This window comes from Zootermopsis nevadensis, unplaced genomic scaffold (genome assembly GCF_977971745.1).
Source record: "Zootermopsis nevadensis isolate Lab colony 2312 unplaced genomic scaffold, Znev_1.0 Znev_ptg000030l, whole genome shotgun sequence".
In the NCBI taxonomy this organism is placed as follows: domain Eukaryota; kingdom Metazoa; phylum Arthropoda; class Insecta; order Blattodea; family Termopsidae; genus Zootermopsis; species Zootermopsis nevadensis.
Window position 1 is genome coordinate 18,088,725 of NW_028259162.1, and position 19,521 is coordinate 18,108,245.

A 19,521-nucleotide genomic window follows, 5' to 3' on the forward strand; every position below is an offset into this window, starting at 1 on the left:
TTTTTAAGGTGTAGAAGGAGGAATATTTATTTTTACATACAGTTTACCCGCAGTTACACTTCAAAGCAGTTTGATTAGGCATCATGTAATATGAACAGGTGTAAAACATGTGAATTTTGTATTAGCAAAATGTTTCAATCACACATATTTCATTTCCCTGCTAGAAGATATGAACTACCAATATAATAATGCACCATAGAACTCCAGTTCTTGACTGATGAGGTTTGATACAGTCATAAAGAGATTACAGAATTTATTTGAAAAAATATGGACACACAATAAAAAGAAGAAATATTCCTACAACTGAAAGATGAAAGTTTCAATACTAATCTCACTTTCCTTTGTGACAATGTAGACCAACTAAGCAAGAAACGAACTCCATATTCATGAGTTGTATAAAATGGTGCAGGCTGTTAAAAGGCATTTCCCGTTCTCAAGTCCGGTTGAGGAAAATATATTTATATATTTTCCTGTTCTACAATAAATACACATGTCTACCACTCCCAGTAAGTACAATAATACTCTTAGGAAACTACAACAAGAATTTTGTAGTCTATTTTTTAATTTCATCAAAGTGGAAAATGAAATTAAAATGTTTACTTGGACTTATTTGTCGCTGAAGAACTCCAAATTAGCTAGAACTGACTGTTTTACAGATTGGTTAAGATCTGAAGAGACAAATTCATACCTCTGAAGTATGTCAATTTCTCTTGACTCTCGGGGTATGGCCAGAGAGAATAAAAAAGATATAAACCCTCGTTCTGTTAAGTAAATGGATGTACTGACACACTTCTCAGTTATGGTTGTAACTGTTACAGTGTTAAGATACACACAGATCAGTACAAGCTGACAAATTTTCACACAGTAATTTTAACATATAGCACCTGGCACATTAGATTCATTTTGTGATCATGTTTGTTTTGATAATAATAATAATAATAATTTATTTACATTCCATAGATCCATAAGACAGTCAGATGACGATAGAATGTGGAAAAAGTCATAATAAAAATAATAATAATAATAATAATAATAATAATAATAATAATAATAATACAATACATATTATAAAATATACAGTTCAGTGTTCTCCGTTCACATACTACGAGTGGGATATTGCTTCTTGGTCACAAAACGATGCCAACACAAAATACAAAATATAAACCTAGTAAGGACTAATGATAGTGCAACAAAACAAGAAACGATAAAGAACAAGAACACCATCAAGAATGAAGACAGTGAAATATGAATAACGTTATAAATCAGTAAAATGGTGATAGGTTTATACAGCATACACCCGTCGATGGCTGAATGTAGCCGAAACTAGTAGTGTATTTAAATTATGTTTTAAATCTTTTAATACTATTTTATTATTATTATTATAATTGTGAGTGACTGTAAACTTTTAATATATATTTTAACATATTATAAAGTACAATTCGTACTATTATATAAATTTCACATAATACAAAACAAAGTATTCACCTAGAGAAATGATAAGGCACATATAGATCTACCCATTACACACAAGAGAAATTTATCATTTATTTGTAAACAACATAAATTCATTGACAGAGTAAGAGGAGTGTGTAATTTAATCTTTTTAATGCTACCTTAAATTGTTCCTTCTTATTTACAAGACTTGTGAGATTTATTGGTAGACTGTTGAAAATTTTGATCCCTGCATAATATGCACTCTGAAAGCATGAGAGGTTGGCAATTGGTCCATGAAGCTGATTTTTATTCCTTGTGTTGACACTGTGTACAGCAGAATTAGTTTAAAAGAGTTCTTGGTTATTTACAGTAAAGTTCATTAATGAGATTATGTATTAACAGGAAAGAGCTAAGATCTCTAATCTCTTAAATAGACTTCTACATGAATTTCTAGGTTTTACACCAGCCAATAATCTAATAATTTTCTTTTGTAAAGTGAATATTTTTTTTACTGCTTGATGAATTTCCCCCAAAAATTATGCCATATTTCATTAAAGAGTGAAAATAGGCAAAATATACTGATCTGAGTGTGTCAGTGTTGCTGACATGCAACAGACATCTAACTGCATAACATGCGCCACTTAACTTAGGTATCATTATATCAATATGATTAGTCCAATTTAGGTGATTATCAATTTGCAAACTCAAGAATTTTGTGTTTATTGACTCTTCTATATACTTCCCATTATAACCAATACTTAAAGCAAGCTGTGGTGAGTTATTTGTTATAAATTTTATTATATTCGTTTTATCTAGATTCAGGGCCAGCTTGTTAGCAGTAAACCATTTACTCATATGAGACAGAACTATGTTTGATGTTGAACAGAAATCATCAAAATTTTTATTAGAAATTATGACACTTGTGTCATCAGCAAATGTTATGGGGTCTGTTAAAGTATTTATTGTTTTTATTGTTGGAAGCACGTCATTTATGTATATTATAAAAAGCAAGGGCCCTAAAATTGACCCTTGGGGAACTCCATATTTTATTGTTCCCCAGTTTGAGAAAAAAATTTGTTTGTTTTTAAGTGCTTTTACTTTGACCTTTTGTTTTCTATCTGTTAAATAGGATCTGAACCATTGCGCTGCTATTCCTTGCAATTTATCAAAACAAAATTTCATGATTTACACAGTCAAAAGCTTTAGCTAAATCACAGAAAATTCATCCAACATGCATTTTTTGGTTAACAGATTTTAGCACATTGTCTGTTAGTTTGAAAGCTGCATCTTCAGTACAATATGTGTGTCCATTATTCATATCCAACCTCAAAGAATTTATCTAGAGTATATGGTACTTTGTATCCATTCAAATAGTGCTACAAGCAGACCAATAATTAGGGCAGTAACTGTCAACATTGTTTCAAAGTTGAGTTGACATATCTCCAAACATGATGGCTGCAGAGGTCTTAACGGTACTCCAGAGAATTCTGGTTCTTTCACCCAAATGTCACTCTTTGAGATTTTTCCTTGTGCATGCAGTACCTGTCAAGTGAGAAACATAAAATCAGTGTTACTATGACATGAACAGGTATGAAATAGAAAGGTATTCCACTTTCTCTGGGTATTATGGTCAAGACAGAGGATAGTAAAATATTATAGAATCTGCAAAGTATATTTGTAAATGTTAATAGATATTTTATTATTTTACTTTCACATTAAATTAGGGGCTGGGAGAGCTCAGTCAGTACAGTGACTAGCTATGGGCTGGACGACTGGATTTGATCCCTGGCGAGGGCAGAAGATTTTCTGGGGCCCACTCAGCCTCATATCCAATGGGTACCATGGTCCTTTCCCAGGGGTAAAGCATGTCAAGGTTGTAATGCTGACCATTCACCCTCATCTAGTGCCGAGGTTAAGAAAGAGTGGGAACTATAACTCCATCCCCCCCCCCCCAAATGTACATAGCGTGTAGTGAGACACCTTTATTTTACTTTACTCTTCACATTAAATTACATAGGACAGGGTCAAAGTCTTCAATGGAGTGAAAGTAACTAGAACTGCAATGTCATTTCCTGTAACAATTCAAAATCCTTGGGGAACAGAAATTTCAGAATCCAGCTAAAGCAAACAATCAAGTTTTGGTATTAAATTGACATGCAGAATCATAATTATTTTGCAGAAATGATGTTAAATACATTGTACATCCAAATATTTTGTGAATTTGTATACAACAGCCTATAAATTATACACTGAATTTGGCTAAATTACTTATAAATAATTTTTTTTTTTTTTTAAATTATATTAATTAAACCATCAAAATAAGCCACATACTTCTCTGGCAGCTCTCTCTCCTGCCTCAATAGCTCCATTCATGTAGCCAGTCCACTCTAATGCAGTCTCAGAACCAGCAATATAAATTCTGTTTCCAATTGGTTCTCGTATTGCTGGCCCATATCTAGTGAGGACACCTGGTGGACAGTAGCTAGAGTAACCGCCACCAATATACGGTTCTTCTAACCACAACTTATCCACATAATATACTGACTGAAACCAACAATGCAATAAAACACACTTTATTAGTAACAAAAATAGAGCCTGGTTAATTTAAACATGAGCTTTATAGCAGGGCAATAGCAGGAAGTTAATATCCATTACATTTGTATCTTAGAGATCCTTACAATTTTTATAAAAGACAGTTTTCTCTCAGGTTAATACTTGGTGATAAAGACCAAAAAATATACTTAGGTATCTGAATTTTAAAATAAATTAGAGAGTAATCCTCACAAACTGTTATTATCCTATATAATTAACACATATTTAAGAGGAAGATTTTTAATGGCAGCATTTAAACATCTTAACATCAACTTGATGGCAAATAAAGTTTAGAGAGCCCACTGAATTTGATATTCACAGATGGGAAGAATGAACAGCAACACAGTAAGAATAATAATCAACAAATAACCACATTATTATATGGCTGCCACCTCATTATAATATACAGAATGGCAACTGAATTGTCTCAGGGTTGCCAATGCCAAGAACATTGGATACCTTCAGGTATGATACAGTTGCAATTAAAGAATAAAAGATGAGTTCTCTTTAACAGCGCATTATTTTTCTAAATATTTCCATATTTGTCTGGTTTACACACATACCTCAAGAGCTTCTTGACTGTCATAAAAATTGGCAAGCGAACGGCAGATGGAATCTCTGCGAGCAGACTGTTCCATGTCTTTAAGTTGGATGGCATGCTTTCCATAAATGAAGCAAGTGAGTCCATAGAGAGATATACCTGGTTTTCGGTCCTCATGGACATTACCAACAACCTCAAATCCATCCATACAGGACACAAATCCATTATATCCTAAACAGATAACAATACCCACAGAAGAAGTTGGCAAGTTTTCATGTTACTGCTTTCTTCTGTTATCCACAAAGTATAATTCTGGACTGCAGTTGCTACTGATTTCAGAAAGACTGCATTATAAAAAAAAATCCCTAACATTAACTGCAGGTGTCTTAACATTAAGCCTGATAGTGAAAGACCATGAATTTGACATGGTCTTTTCCAGTTACACATAATCCTATGGTTATTTCTTCTTCTTCTTCTATGGCTCTCCGGTACGTATTCGGTCCATGGCCTCCTCAATTTCCCTCTTCCATTCGGTCCTCTGTTAGGTCTGTCTGTCCGAGGCTTTTATTGAGGTTTCGAAACATCTTCCTTTTTACGGTGCAAGGTTGTTAGCCTTGCGACCAACCCCCAACCTGGAGGACCAGGGTACCTGTCTCTTGTCTGACTTCTCCCCCTCGACCAATCTGGGTAGGGTGGCCCTACCAGTAGTTCTTGGGGTCACTGAGGTACTCAAGCCCCACCACCACGACAAGGTGCAGGTACCATTAAGTGGGGCATAACTTTATTTAAATATGTAAAATACTTGGGGGTTCAATCCTTGTCACTATTCAAGACCTTTTTATGGACACTAACTTATATTTCTCTACATACGTAATGATATTAAAATATTAATTTAGCATAGACGTGCAGCAGAAAACATTATGAAGAAATAAACATATATATAAGCAAGTGGATCATATTTAGATAACAGTAAGTTGATCTCCAATGAATAATAAAAATCAGCACATTAGCTCACTCATTTACTGTTCTAAAAATGTATTAACATCATATTCAGGTATTTAATGTTACATTCCAAAAGCAACATGCAATTTATCTCATGGACTTGTGTGCAGGTAGTCAAATGATCAAATCTCACTTTGGTTACCTTTCAAAAAAGATAATCAGTGCTGGTTTAAGAAGGAACAATTTTAGTCTATTAAAGATTGTGTGTTACGCAATATTTTCATGACTGATTTAACTATTTTTAAGCTTCAAGTAAGAGTAAAGGAATAATCACATCTACAAATTTTTGATGTAATTTGTAACTTATTGAAATGTTCTGGTAAGATTAATGTGACCCCCTGACAGCCTCCTCGTTTATGAAAAATGAGTTTCGATATAAATTAAACCACATCAGTATATAAACAACAGCATGCATATTAGTTCACGAATATAAAAAATGCGTATGTGAGACCACAGAAATGTGGGTTCATCATAATGCATTAAAGTATGTTAATCCTTTCACCTTTTTCTACCCAGAATTCTCTCTTGTAGAATACAGTGCATTTGAGAACAATTCCCATAGGACATCGTTGAATTAGTCCGTGACGTAGTGATGGCAGTGGAGGATCAAAATATATTTTGAGCTGAAAGAAAGATCAGTACATGAAGTCATTCGATCGCCCTGATAATGGAGGCTGCAAGGACCTCTGGAACGATGGTAAACTTCTACCAAACTACATGGCACGACAGCCCAGAAGACAGCCATCTTCAGACTCACTGCCATGAAAACCTCAAATCCTACATTGAAATATTAGTTTCCTTCTGTGAATTATGCAAATATACAAGGCAATATGATTAATTAATTATTAGTAAAATTAACATTTTGAATGTTAAACAATGTAAGTGCCATTTGTTAAATGGCAAACGGACAAATGTAATAGAAAATATGTGAAACTAATTCAAGTTCTTGGTTACATAGCATAATACAGTTGGTCTCAGAAATAAAATTAATACATTTAGGGAAAAATGAATAAATAAATGCATATGACCAGGATAAAGTTGAACAGACACTCCTAGCTTCTACCTCTGTGTGTATATTTGTGTGTCGAGCGACCAAATGCCTTTTAAATGATTTGTAGGGAATGGATGCAGTGTAAAATCAATATACAGATTATATAAAAGTTGTAAATTCCCTGTACAGGGGTTCTGAAAGGATTATGTTTATTACATCTGCTACATTTATCAAAGAGACTTATAATGTAGCCAATTCCCTTCCAACAGAACTGAATTTGTGTGAACAATCTCACTGCTCTGATACATAACTGTTTTAAGGAACCTTCATGTGCAAAGAAGGAATGAGAAGAACCATATTCCTCCAGAATGCTGAAGCTGATCACTCACCTACTTCTAGTGCTGAGATAAAACACGGAGATTTATGACTACTCCCACATATGTATGTCTGATATGGTGCTTGGTTAAGCATCAGAGACAACTTTATATTTACATTTACTTTTAACTTTTGTCACACTTGGTGGACTAGTGGTTAGCGTGCTCGCCACTGGACCCAATGTTCGTGGGTTCATTCCTGGCTGAGGTCAATGGATTTTTAAGGGTGGTAATAATCGTTTGCACAACTTCCTTCAGAGGGCAAGTAAAGCCTGCGGTCCCATGTCGTAGATATACGGAACGTAAAAGAACATTACGAGTATCATACAAGATGTTTCTTAAGCAAAATTCAGCGACATCCTTCCTCACACAAGTCTCCTGATTAACTGCTAGATGGCTCTGGCAGTCAAATCAGGATTGAGTAGAAATTGTGCAGAGTCAGTGGGCTGGTCACTCACTACTTCATGACCAAGAACAAGAAACCTCCGGAAAGGAGGCGTCGAAAACCCACAACAGGGTTGTAGAGCCGAGAAACAACAACAACAACCTATACCTTTTAATTAATGTATACAAGATGATCTACAGTTTACATAATGTAACTCCAATGGCAGAAATATCCTTGTTTATGCTCCTAGAATACTGAGAACAAATTCAGTCTCATATATTAATGGATGGTTTTATCTCCTTTAGTACTAACAACACACAGCACTGGGGGGAACCCACTTAATTTGCACCCACAGCTTCTGGATTTTCAGATAAATAAATTACTGCTGTAAATGTTACTTACATGTGCAAATGGAGGAATAGCCATTATTACATGTGAGCCATTGAAAACAGTTCCATCCAGTGTTTTGACCATCACACCATCGTTCATGTGAATTATTTGTACCACTGCATTTTTCAGATGAATTCGATCTGAAAAATGAAAAATACAATTTTCAATCAGCCATAACTAAGGAAACATTTTATTCTACTCACTAAAGGAATGAAAATTAACTGTATACCTCCAAGATTTTTTGCCATCTTGATGCTAAGTTGCTGAGAACCACCAATAATTTTACATTCCTGTGCACCACCCTTAACATGCCAAATATGATTCACACCTTGTGCCTGATGTAAATACCACAAAAAGAAGAGTAACGACATCTCATGATCTTCAGCAGTGTTGGTAGTAACAGCCATACCTTCAAGAAATTCTCTTGCATCCCTGTCAACAGTGCAAACCAGTTAGTATGAACAGACAAAAGATTATATATTCATTAATAAAATTTAAAAAATAAGTGAAGAAATTGGTGATACATTTCTAGATGGCTTGTAAAATTTTTTATCTCTGCTATGGAATTGATATAATCTCATCTTATTGTAAAAATTATTAAAAATAATTTTTAAATAACATGTGTCACTTTAAGTTTATGTACATCCATTTTCATGTCTTTTAATAGTACTTTTATATAAATTTCTTTGTTAAATCTTATCATACCAGAATTAAATCTCCCCTTTGGATGTTCATAGCCTGATTAAATTTTGGCATTTAGTTAATAAAAGCACTATTCAGAAAGCCGTCACACAGCACAAAAACTATTTAGACACGTTGTTCACATACCCCACCTGGATACACTGCTTTATATAGAATTTTAAAATTCACTAGTCAGAAAATTTGTCCAGGAATGTCTCCTTACCTAGTCCAGCAATGTTTCTTCAGAAACTCCTCTAATGTGATATTATCCCATTCAACAGCATGAGGAGCTTGCCAGGGACAATCAACAGGTACCTGGAGTGCCATGTTATCTAGCTTACGAATAGTAGAATGTAGATCCCATGCTGCTAATGGGCTACTCCACCAGAATGTGGGCCATAAATTTGAGTAACAAGATTTTTTTCCCTAAAATAAACAGATTTTTACGGGACTAAATTAAAACACGTTTTTAAAGTTAATTTTGTGGGTTGCATTGATACAAATTTTTACCAATTATAAGGAGCTGTTGTATTTATTAACTTTCAATCAACTGTTTCTATTGTATGTGTTTCTCCTACTAAAAGTGCAGTATTATTTCCATTATATCAGCCTAGAAATTCTGTCTGTAACTTTTAATACAATTTTGTATGTGAAGCACATGATATATTGGTTAAATATTTTACCACATTTGCACCAATAAATTTGCATGAAAAATTTGTGTGGACTTCTCACCCAAAGTATCAAATTTTATCACAATCTCCTGGGTTGTTTTCAGATAAAATACAAACATGATGTATTAATTTAAGTACTTTGTGAAAAAAATACACAAAAATTGATCGCTGAAATTTGGTTTTAGGTGCTGTAGTTTCATTTTCTTTATTGCACAGCACACAAACCTTAAAGCATGAACCAACATTTGCAGAATATAGTATTTGTTTAGAAAGAAATCTGGTATCAACTCTGTTTTAAATAAGAAATTAAAATATTACTTGTACTCATAAAAATGATCCTGTGTGACTACGAAACCATAACATATAATAGGCTACATTAGTTACCTTGCTAAAATATATGCTGTCATGGTTATCTCGGCAAAGGTATGTCTCACAGTCCAGTTCTCTGCACAATCGCAGGACATGATTTTGAGTGGGACCAACATAAGAGGCTCCAAGGTCAACCCAACCATAATGTGGGTCTCCTGCCTCTGCTGATGGTGTTTGTGTCAGAGTACGACCACCCACCCTGTCATTGGCTTCCAGCACCACCACCTCCACGCCACGCTCATGAAGCAGTTTTGCGGAACTTAAACCTGATACACATTATGTTTGATGACTTGTAAAACACAAGTTTCACTCAGTTTTAATGTAACATAATCATCTTTAAATACCAAGAAATATCACAATCCTTTTTATGGTTACTCATGGCTGATGGGAAAGTATATATTATTTTCCGTAATATTAGTTAGGTAGGTAATATTTACTTGTGAAAAAAGTTAATAAATGTATGTATATGTGGTAAAGTCTACATTGGGCAGACCAGCCGCTCCTAAGAGACCACTCAAGGAACACCAGCACCATATCTGGCTGAAGAAACCAAACAAACTGCCATGTCCAAACACAGTGTCAACCTGGGCCAACGTATTCAAATACAAGACACCACTATCCTGTCCACCAAATCCAGATACATCTACCGGATGATAGCGAAGTCCATCAAGATCGAGCTACATCCAAACAGCTTGAACAAGGAGGAAGGACTTCACCTGACCTGGTCATGAAAGCCCTTCCCCCACTCTCAAAGGGCATAAGGAGGAACAAATACAGCATTTCCAGGTAATATTCAGCAGTGGCCAGTCCTTATTTTCACTCTCCATTCTCCTCCCACACCTCCCATTTGTCTGGTGAACTACCGGCCGGACCCAGAGGTGCCCTGATAAGGGTCGCCGTCTCTGACCTCTGTTTCTCTGTCATAGCCTTATCCCTCCTGCTGGGCAGACTGTGGCATGCTCTCGCTCGTATTGTATCCCAGGCCAGTCCCCACTGCTTAGGCCAAGCTCTTCCCGTAACTCTGTTTCGAAGTGCGTGGCTTACTCATTGCCCTGATGATAGAGGCAGCAAGGATCTGTGAACCGTTCGTAAACTTCTACCAGACTATACCTTCCAACAACCCAGAAGACAGCCATCTTCAAACTCAGGTCTGTTAGATCACTTAGTTTTTGTCCAGTATCAACTACTGAGGTTATGAAGCACAGATTGAGATATTGAAGATGATTGTAAATGAAATGGAAGGAATACAGAGGGAAGCATCCGCAAACTATTTTAAGGTATTATGAGACCTCAGTCCTAGTAACACCAAGGTTATACTTGTCCCAAGCAAATCACTCTCATTCCAGACATTTAATTTGTCATTTATTTTGATTGTTTATATAAAATGCCCAATGAAAAAAGTATAAAAAATTTCCCTTCTTCCTTAGTACAGACAACAGACAGTTATACGTTTCATAAAATATTAATAAATAAATTATAGTGTACAAATTAGACTAATACTTTGTAACCGCTCATCGGACATTAGTTTAGTTTTCGTTAATTAATTCTGTATATTTAATCATATCTCTCTATAAGGACATGTATTATTTATATCGATTTATTAACCCGTTCTCCTGGAGATTTTAATACCGCAGTTGAGCTCGTACAGCGGTAATTTTGTTTCGATGTCCATTTAAATTTTGCTCTAAAACACTTTTTTATCATAACTTTTAAACTATATGAGACAATAATGAAATTTCACTGAAATCCTCTTAATAGATGGTTTTATAATCTTACCTTATAACATGAGCACCCTGTGTGTGAGCAATGGAAGCAGGTGGATTAGAAGTTGGGTTTGGTGTGGTACATCTTGAAACACCCATCTACACACAACGCTGCCTCACACTCAATACACCAATATTGAGAGTCTCTCCTCTTCCCGTGTTTCGTACACACCACACATCTCCTTTGAGGTTTTGCCTTTTTGCCTGTGGGTGGTATACGCTCCTGGAAATGTCGTTCTGAGAGTCTCTTAGGTGGGGGCTCAAGTGGCGGACGGACGGATAAAGGACGCGGAACACTGGGACCGTGTTTTTCTACGAGGCCTTGGGCTAGAAGAATTCTGAATTTCAAGGTGTCTATTTTCTTGTTACTTGGAACAGACCGATACATGACCATGGCATTATGTATTGATACATTGAGCAATCTTTTGAATAGTTTCATGTACCACTTTGTTCCTCGTTTTCGTTCCAGCAAGTACGGCTGGAGCATCGTTTCTTCAGATCAACTCCATGCATGTGTTTATTGTAGTCAAGAACTACCAGAGGCTTTTTCTCTTCTTGCTTGGCTCTGTTGACAGTCACACGCATATCATCTTTGTGGTATGTAGATATCATGGTGACTCTCTTCTTGTCTTGCCACGCGAGAACTGCTACATCTCCAGAGTGTTGGCCACAGTGCTCTCCTTTGTTCAATTTCTTATTCTTCACTGCAGGAGGGACATTCTTCCTGTTGGCACGTAAAGTTCCAACACAGTCTGTTCTCTTGGACTTTATGAAACGTGCCAAATCCGGAGAATTGTAGAAATTGTCCATCCACACTGTGTGTCCACGACCAAGAAGTTGTTCTAGCAGTTTGACTACAATTGCCGCAGTTTTGTTTGTTTCTGCAGTCACAAACTGATTCGTCAGTTCCATGTCTTTTCCAGTATACACGAGAAAAGACCACACATAGCCAGAGCTAGACTCGCAGAGTTCATACGTTTTTATGCCAAATTTGGCAGCTTTGAGGGGTATGTATTGTTTGAAAGACAAACGACCTTTCGATAAAGTCAAGGACTCGTCTATCGCAATGTTCTGGGATGGAAGATACAGATTTTGAAACTTGTTATTCAGGTGACGAATGACTGGATAAATTTTTAAAAGTTTGGAAGGTCCTTGATATTCATTTTGCTTACTGTTGTCTGCAAAATGCATAAATTTGGTAATTACCTCTAGTCTTTCCAGAGGTAAAGTCTCAGAAAAAAGGGAGTGAACAGCAGCCGGCTCTTAGCATAGTATGATGCAAGCGTAGGCTTTTGTATAATGCCCATCGCCATAAATACAGCCAAAACCAAGTAAATTTCGTCTACTGTGACATCTTGCCACTTCCTAATCCTAGAGCGAAATGTGAGAGGATGGGTACTTTTAGAAATTTCCTGCTGAGCATATCTGTTGGTTTCATCTACAATGAGCTGTACTAGAGCTATATCGAAAATGTTTTCGAATGAACTCACGATATCTAGTCCAGCAGTGTCGAACTGGGGACCAGATGTATTGCAAAATGCTTCTCTTGAAGCAGTAAATGAGTGTATGTCACTCCACACAAACCTGCTGGACACAACACCCACTTCAGCCCTCTCGGCACTACCACTGTCACTGTCACTATCTGAATTATTACGTTCAGTTGTTACCAACTGAGTGTAGTCAATGTCTACTACACTTTCAGACTCAGAAGAAAATTAACTTGAAGATTCATCTTCTAAAACTTCATCTAGCACCAGGATTTGCTCCGCGTCTGTCAAAACACGACTGATCGACGGCCGGTCCATTGTGACTGAGATGTCACGCATTTACATTTAGACTCCCAGGCACTTGCTCCAGGGGATGCAACAGGGTTGGAACATCGTCAGTTAGAGACCAAGGTCATCGCGCAGGCGTTATTCGTTCCATAGTTATGGACAGTAGAAGTCAGCTACCTGCCTGAAGGTCAGCTGCATGCATCACACATAAACAATCACAGCCGTCTTTTCTTACTAATACCTTTGCTGATATACTTCAGAGTATAGGGGTCCTAAAAGTTTGTTATTTGGGACACACCGATACATGATCACTGCATAAGTACCGTTGTTATATTGGGCAGCCTTTGCAATCACTTCAGATTTTTTTCTCTCTCTCATTCGACTCTGTTCCCCTCTCTTTCGTTACAGGAGATATGGCTGACATTTGAACCTATTCTGACACTCCATCGAAGCTTATCGTCTATTCACAAACAAACACACAAAGTGTTGAATTCAATATTTAGAAACCATAAGGTCACGCAATCATACGTACAGTTGCCAGCTCAGATCAAAGAAATGCGACGTTGCCACTACATGAATAGAAAGAACAATTTTTTCACGAGAGAACACTGCAAACATCATTAAGAATTAGTTATTCTTTACATAATTATGGGCTTTTGAAATTAGGCTTACAGCCGGGCGAGAATGTACGGCGAAAACTCCACTTTCGATTTAAATGCCGGATGAGCCGGTACGTCGCCAGAAGGCCTACGCTTAACACTTTTGTATTTCACCATTAGTTACCTCACGAATTGTTCAATTTAACACATGCTTCTGCATCACACTTCTCAAAATGTTTATTGTGTTGATAACTACTTGGGATTTTAGCACCACTTGTTTGAAACGGTAGTGGACTTCCGCCCCAAGTGCTAAAGGTAGGCTTTACGTTACGTGAGCAGAAAACATATTTAAGGATTTACTTAATCTTCGATCTCGCATGTAAATTCTGTTTATTATCGATAAAGAGTTGCATTTATGAGCAAGCGTGGGAAACCGGGTTGTGCGGATATTGTAAGTCTCTCTCTTTCATGAGAAAGGGGTGGTTCTTCACACCGAACCCGGACACTTACACCAATGGAAATTAATGTTATATCATTCTTGGTTCGAGTCTCTATACCGAAGGTACAGAAAGCACGCAAGTGATTAATAGGTTGACTAAGATATCTTATAAACTTATCATTTACATCTGTAACTTAATTATGAACGAGTGTCAATAAATAGTGGTGACTTCCTAATTATTATTGACTGGTATGAACCAAGCCGTTAACACTACCCGAAATAAGAGTCCACCCTCCGACGAGCTAGGACCCAGCAACCATATATGGCCCTTGGAAGGGGAAACAACTGAACACCCACCCTGAGACGTGGTTACGACCAGTGGACGGTTACAACTTAATGATATTTGGATTTTTTTAAACCCCATCCTGCCTGATTATTTTTAGGACAATTTATTTTGAACTTAAAATTTAAATAGAACAATGTCTTAGTCAGACCAGATTTAATTAACAGTAAAATTTAAATGAATGTTTAATATTGGTTTCTTCCACTATGCGTCTTGCGCTAAAATTTAAACTCTCATGAAGTACGAGGTGCGATCGAAAGGTTTCCAGACTGCGCGTATAAAAACCCGTACACTTATCTCAGGTATTAAATTCATCCATCACCCTCGAAGTAGTTCCCCTGGGAGTGAAAACAACGATCCCAGCGCCGCTGCCAAGCCTGGAAGCATCCCTGGAAATCTTTCTTTGTCAGCCTGTCAAGCACCATCTGCGATTCTGCCTGAATCTCTTCTATCGTCTCAAATCTCCTTCCCTTTAGCTGAATTTTCATCTTTGGGAAGAGGAAGAAGTCACACGGAGCTTAGAAAGGAAGTTGGGGTCGGTTCTTGCAAGATCTTTCAGCTCCTGACAAACGAGAAGTCGATTCTGCTTCTGTTCCTCCGACAGGATGCGTCGCATGTGGAGTTCTTCCTTTAGAATCAGCTGACAGGTCCCATAGCCTATCCCAACAATGTCGCACAAGTCGTTGATGGTACGACGTCGATCTTCGTGAATGGCCTGCCGAATATTTGTAACATTTTCGGGCGTTGTGCTCGAAGAAGGTCGTCCAGAACGCTCGTCATCATCGACAGAGGTTCGGCCATTTTTAAAACGTGAATGCCACACAAAAGTTTGTGCACGACCCATTGCGGACCCCCCAAATGCTTGTTTTAGCATTTCATAGGTTTCCGTAGCAGTTTTGGCGAGTCTTTGGCAAAATTTGATGCACACGCCATTCCGAAATCGCACGAGGGTCGGTGTAATGCACTAAAAAAAAGCCCGTAACTAAGAAACAAATGCTAATTCGATGATGCCGGCTGGCACACTGATTCACTATGAATGTAGGCCGCACGCCCTAGCGACAGAAGCTAGTACTACATCCAGTTCGCCCTCTATTGACACAGTCTTGAAACTTTCCGATCGCACCTCGTAAACACAAGTCTGACAGACATACCACATACAACATGCAGCAATTAACATGAATATACTTAATAACTTTTAAAGATATTGCAGTACTATTAAATAATGTGAGTCTAATGATTTTCATCTCAATTGGGGATGAGTACTGGATAACTCTGATGTTAATTGACTAGAAATGGCAAAATCACGTGCCTGCCTTTATCCATTATGGAACTGAGATCTTAAACAATATGAGCTGCAACTGATAACAACAACACGGTTTAATGATTCTATTCTTCCAGTCTGGCTAAAATACATTCTATGTTTAATGTTGGGTTATATTGCAAATAGAAAAGCTACCAGGATACACTTCCGTAAAACCTTACCACTAAGTCCAGCTCCAATTATTATCACTGGTCCCTTACTGGACATGTTGATGTTGACACTTCTCGTGGAATACCTTATCGAAGTCTGACTGTACTGTACTAAAGAGCAGCTTATATATATATTGACAGGCGACATACGAGTTGAGGACGACAATGACACACATTACTGAAAGAAGACGTATTACATATCCCACAAAAGGCAAATGAACTGTGGAAAGAAATGGAACCAGCTGTTCATTTCAATGATTTGCTGCTAATATCATCATTTTGTTTATTAAACAAAAACTCTAGCCTCATCACGGGCTAGTTAACCACAAACCTTTGTCATGGAAAAAATACTGTAACTATAACAATAAAAATTTCCACGTGTTATAAATCCAGTTATGTAGTATTCACCGCAAATAAAACAAGTGCAGCAGACACAGACCATTAACCCTTTGCGGTCCAATATCGGACCGAGTCCGCCATGCATTTATTGCATTTTTACATAATCTGGAGCGAAACTGGTTCTGGAAAACTGAGTCAGTATTATCATTCAAGCCGCTTTTGCACGAGTTCTATCCTAGTTGTCCTAGAAATACTTTGTGAACCTTGTGCGACAGAGATCCCAATTCCACGTATTGATATTGTGACGTGTTGCCTTGAGAGCAGCATAACAATGTCAATAAACAGTTTAGTTGTCTGTTTATTAACATTATTTGGTTTGGCATTGTTGTAATCGTTTTTAGACATTGTTGTATTCCGCATTGTCGTATTTGGCATTGTTGTGTCTATTTATAGACATTGTTACTTTTCGAATTGGTGTATTCGTTTATAATTGTTGTGTCTGTTTAATGACATTGTTGTATGGTTGGAAAGAGAGAGTGTTGAGAGTAGAGTTTTTGGAAAGGGAGTGCGGAAAGAACAGAGCTGTGAATCGGGCGTAAAAGAAGTGTGCCGTGAGAGCCGAGAGAATGGAGCCAGCGTTAGGTCTGTTGTAGCGCTGAGTAAGGACAGGTCGGCTCCTTGAGCAGGCACCGGGTACGTGGACCGTGGCGGCCGAGGAGCCAGAGTGTGTCCACTGGGGTGCTACGGGCCGACGCTGGGTAAGGACAGGTCGGCTGCGTGAACAGGCACCGGGTACATGGGCCGTGGCGGTCGAGGAGCCAGCGTGTGTCCAGTGGGGTGCAACGGGCCGATCTGTAAGCGAAGATTGTGAAGAGCGCCGAACTCGAGGGACCACATAGACTCGGAGGACAGAGTGTGTGTGTGTGTGTGTGTGTGTGCAGAGAACAGAGTCACGAAGTGTTTTGTTGTCGCTGTAGAGAGATGACAGTATGTGCACACCTCTGTAACTGATTTAATTTTACGTGAATAAATCAGGGTTGACAATCCAGGTAGAAACGCCGACCCACGTTACAATATTAAGCAGATATAATATGAAAGCGTCTTCACATTTGTTTGTTGTAGTTGCTAATGTTAGGTCTGGCAATGCTATTGCTCACAGCTTATGTATGTGCCTCTTGTGGTGATGGAACAACTTTCCTTTATGATTTCCTGTAATGAGATCACTCATGAGTGGGGTCGTTCTCATAAGGAGAATGACACACCTCGTGACTATTGATCATTCACCCCACCTTATTTGATATCATATATAAACTTCATGACCCCAAGGCACATCATCAGAAGGTGGTCATAAAGTATAGCGTGACTTTGAGTAACCTACTATACAACTTTAATTTATCTTGTCTTGAGATTAATAAAAATATTCATATTAGTATCCACAAACTGAGAATCTTCTACATTTGAAATACTTAGCTATTTCAACTTATCCGCCAATCCGACGAAATACTACCAACATCTTAGGAAGCCGATTACCAACTTTACCTCAGGTACTTCCAAATGTATTACACTTGTAATAGTGAAAGGAGGCAGGAGAGAAAATTCTTCTTATTCTGACAAGTGTCTAGAATCGTGTTCACAAGTAAGGACGACGCAACCACACATCGCCGCAGAACTTCTACGGCTACCGAACCATCGGATCAATAGCTAAGAGCATAGTTCTATTCTGTGAATAACATCTAGTGCACTATCTTTTGAAATACTTTTCTGAAACTCCTTATTTATTTCTAAATCCAGTTTAAACCATTTGATTAAATTAATTAATTTATTTTGATGCCACTGATGATGACCTCTTGAGATTGAAACGCGTATGGCAATAATGTCTTTTTTATAGTTTTAATAGTTGTTTGTTTGCTTATTTTATATTATAATATACTAAACGTTATGCAAAATTTTAGAACCGCAAAGGGTTAATGTTTAATCCATGGGAAAGTTTCGAGTTCAAAATTTGTTGACATCTGTACCTTCCATGTAGTTTCGAAATTTGTCAACAATGGAGGAACATGTCGCTTCCATCTGCAATGTATAACTGAATTCCCCTTAGAGGCTATCCCCACCTCCATGAATTTGGTAATCACATACAAATTGCAAGGCGTCAAAACACATGAAACCTCGAACCACATTCTCACCGCTCAGGAAGCCTCAAATTTATGTTTTAATTAATTTGAAGCATTGGATATAAATAAAATCGAACAAAATTTGCCTTAAATGTGTTGCAGTGTCAGACATGGAAAGTATCGGAGTGCGAGGCGCCACGATCCAGGAGTTCTACCGGGGCGCCAGTGTTCTGATCACGGGTGAAACGGGGTTCATGGGCAAAGTTCTGGTGGAGAAACTGCTCCGGTCGTGCCCGCATCTCAGCAGCGTCTACCTCCTGGTCCGAAGCAAGAAAGGCAAGGACGCCGAATCGCGTCTAGACGACTTGTTCAACGATCCAGTACGTAAAACCTTCTGTGCCTTATTCCTGCACATGTACAAGGATAAAGCTCGACCAGCGACACACCAAATCTTGTCATATGAAAATCTCTCCATCATTTCCCGTGCTCACGTTCTGTCACAGTTCTTCAGAGTGTAATAAATATGTTTGATTTATAGTCGAGATAATACTGAATTCAATCTCGGCCGACAGCTGTCACCACTGTGTGATGCTTCTCTTGAATGTTGTAATTTATAATGTGAATGCAGAGATTGTTTAATGAAATAGCAGAAAATGTTTTTTATCCCACGTTCAATAGTTATGATCACCATGCCATGCATAATTACACAAATAATAAAAAGTAACTGATATGACGTCCGTAGAGTGATAAGGTTCAAAATGAAAAAGTGCGCATTTCACTTGAAAAATGCGTCCATATGTGGTCTTTCAGAAGTCACCTCAGAAATTAAAACAATAAAATATTATCGACCTGTTATTTGTAAAATGAAGAATATAAATATAATCACGACTGGCTCAGCGCGTAACACAGTAATGAAATTAAAGTTCCCGGAGTGGAAAGCCAAAATCATGAATCAATAAAGGGCCGACATTCAATAAAATATTAAATCTCAACGCCAGACCCAAAAGAAGAATATCTCACTGATAGTAACATACATGACAGAAAAAGAAAAGAAATTATTCCAGAAAACAAGATATGGCCGAAGTGAACGCGTCAAATGCTGTCATTACAGATAAGTAACTCAAAGCAGCTGCCCTTCGGTCACACCAGTGACCTTGAAGACGGTCATTCAGACGATGAGGCAACCTGTACAGTGTCAATATCTACAAGTATCGCGGAACGGCCAGACTTACTTACCAGTGCGGCAAAAATT

General features: G+C 37.7%; 2 protein-coding genes across 6 annotated transcripts in view; one reads left to right on the forward strand and one right to left on the reverse strand.

The window, feature by feature from the left end:
* On the reverse strand, positions 1-15,934 carry LOC147872202 (amine oxidase [flavin-containing] A-like). The gene is made up of 9 exons (XM_087359170.1): positions 15,832-15,934; positions 9,446-9,696; positions 8,614-8,816; positions 7,939-8,141; positions 7,722-7,849; positions 6,072-6,192; positions 4,590-4,798; positions 3,766-3,978; positions 1-2,976 (listed from the first exon to the last, which is right to left on the reverse strand). The coding sequence occupies exons 1-9, from the start codon at positions 15,875-15,877 to the stop codon at positions 2,770-2,772; spliced, it is 1,581 nt and encodes a 526-aa protein (XP_087215296.1). The 5' UTR covers positions 15,878-15,934; the 3' UTR covers positions 1-2,769.
* Positions 10,427-19,521, forward strand: part of LOC110840868 (putative fatty acyl-CoA reductase CG5065) — a 20,778-nt gene continuing 11,683 nt past the window's right edge. For 3 of the 5 annotated variants that reach the window (XR_015537981.1, XR_015537982.1, XM_087359172.1), the window contains exons 1-2: positions 16,669-17,145; positions 18,432-18,649. Coding sequence is in view for 1 of the 5 variants with exons in the window: in XM_087359172.1 (XP_087215298.1) it covers position 17,145; positions 18,432-18,649 (219 nt within the window). In the remaining 4 variants the exon portion in view is untranslated. Of the gene's footprint in view, positions 10,579-16,668; positions 17,208-18,431; positions 18,650-19,521 lie in introns of those variants that run through there. The other 2 variants (XR_015537984.1, XR_015537983.1) reach the window with 2 other exon arrangements.

Coding starts and splice junctions, on each gene's coding strand:
- LOC147872202 (XM_087359170.1), bottom strand. CDS start 15,877: ATGTCCAGTAAGGGACCAGTGATAATAATTGGAGCTGGACTTAGTG. Junction 9,697..15,831: donor AATTGGAGCTGGACTTAGTG/GTAAGGTTTTAC, acceptor AATGTGTATCAG/GTTTAAGTTCCGCAAAACTG. Junction 3,979..4,589: donor ACAGTCAAGAAGCTCTTGAG/GTATGTGTGTAA, acceptor TGTTGGTTTCAG/TCAGTATATTATGTGGATAA.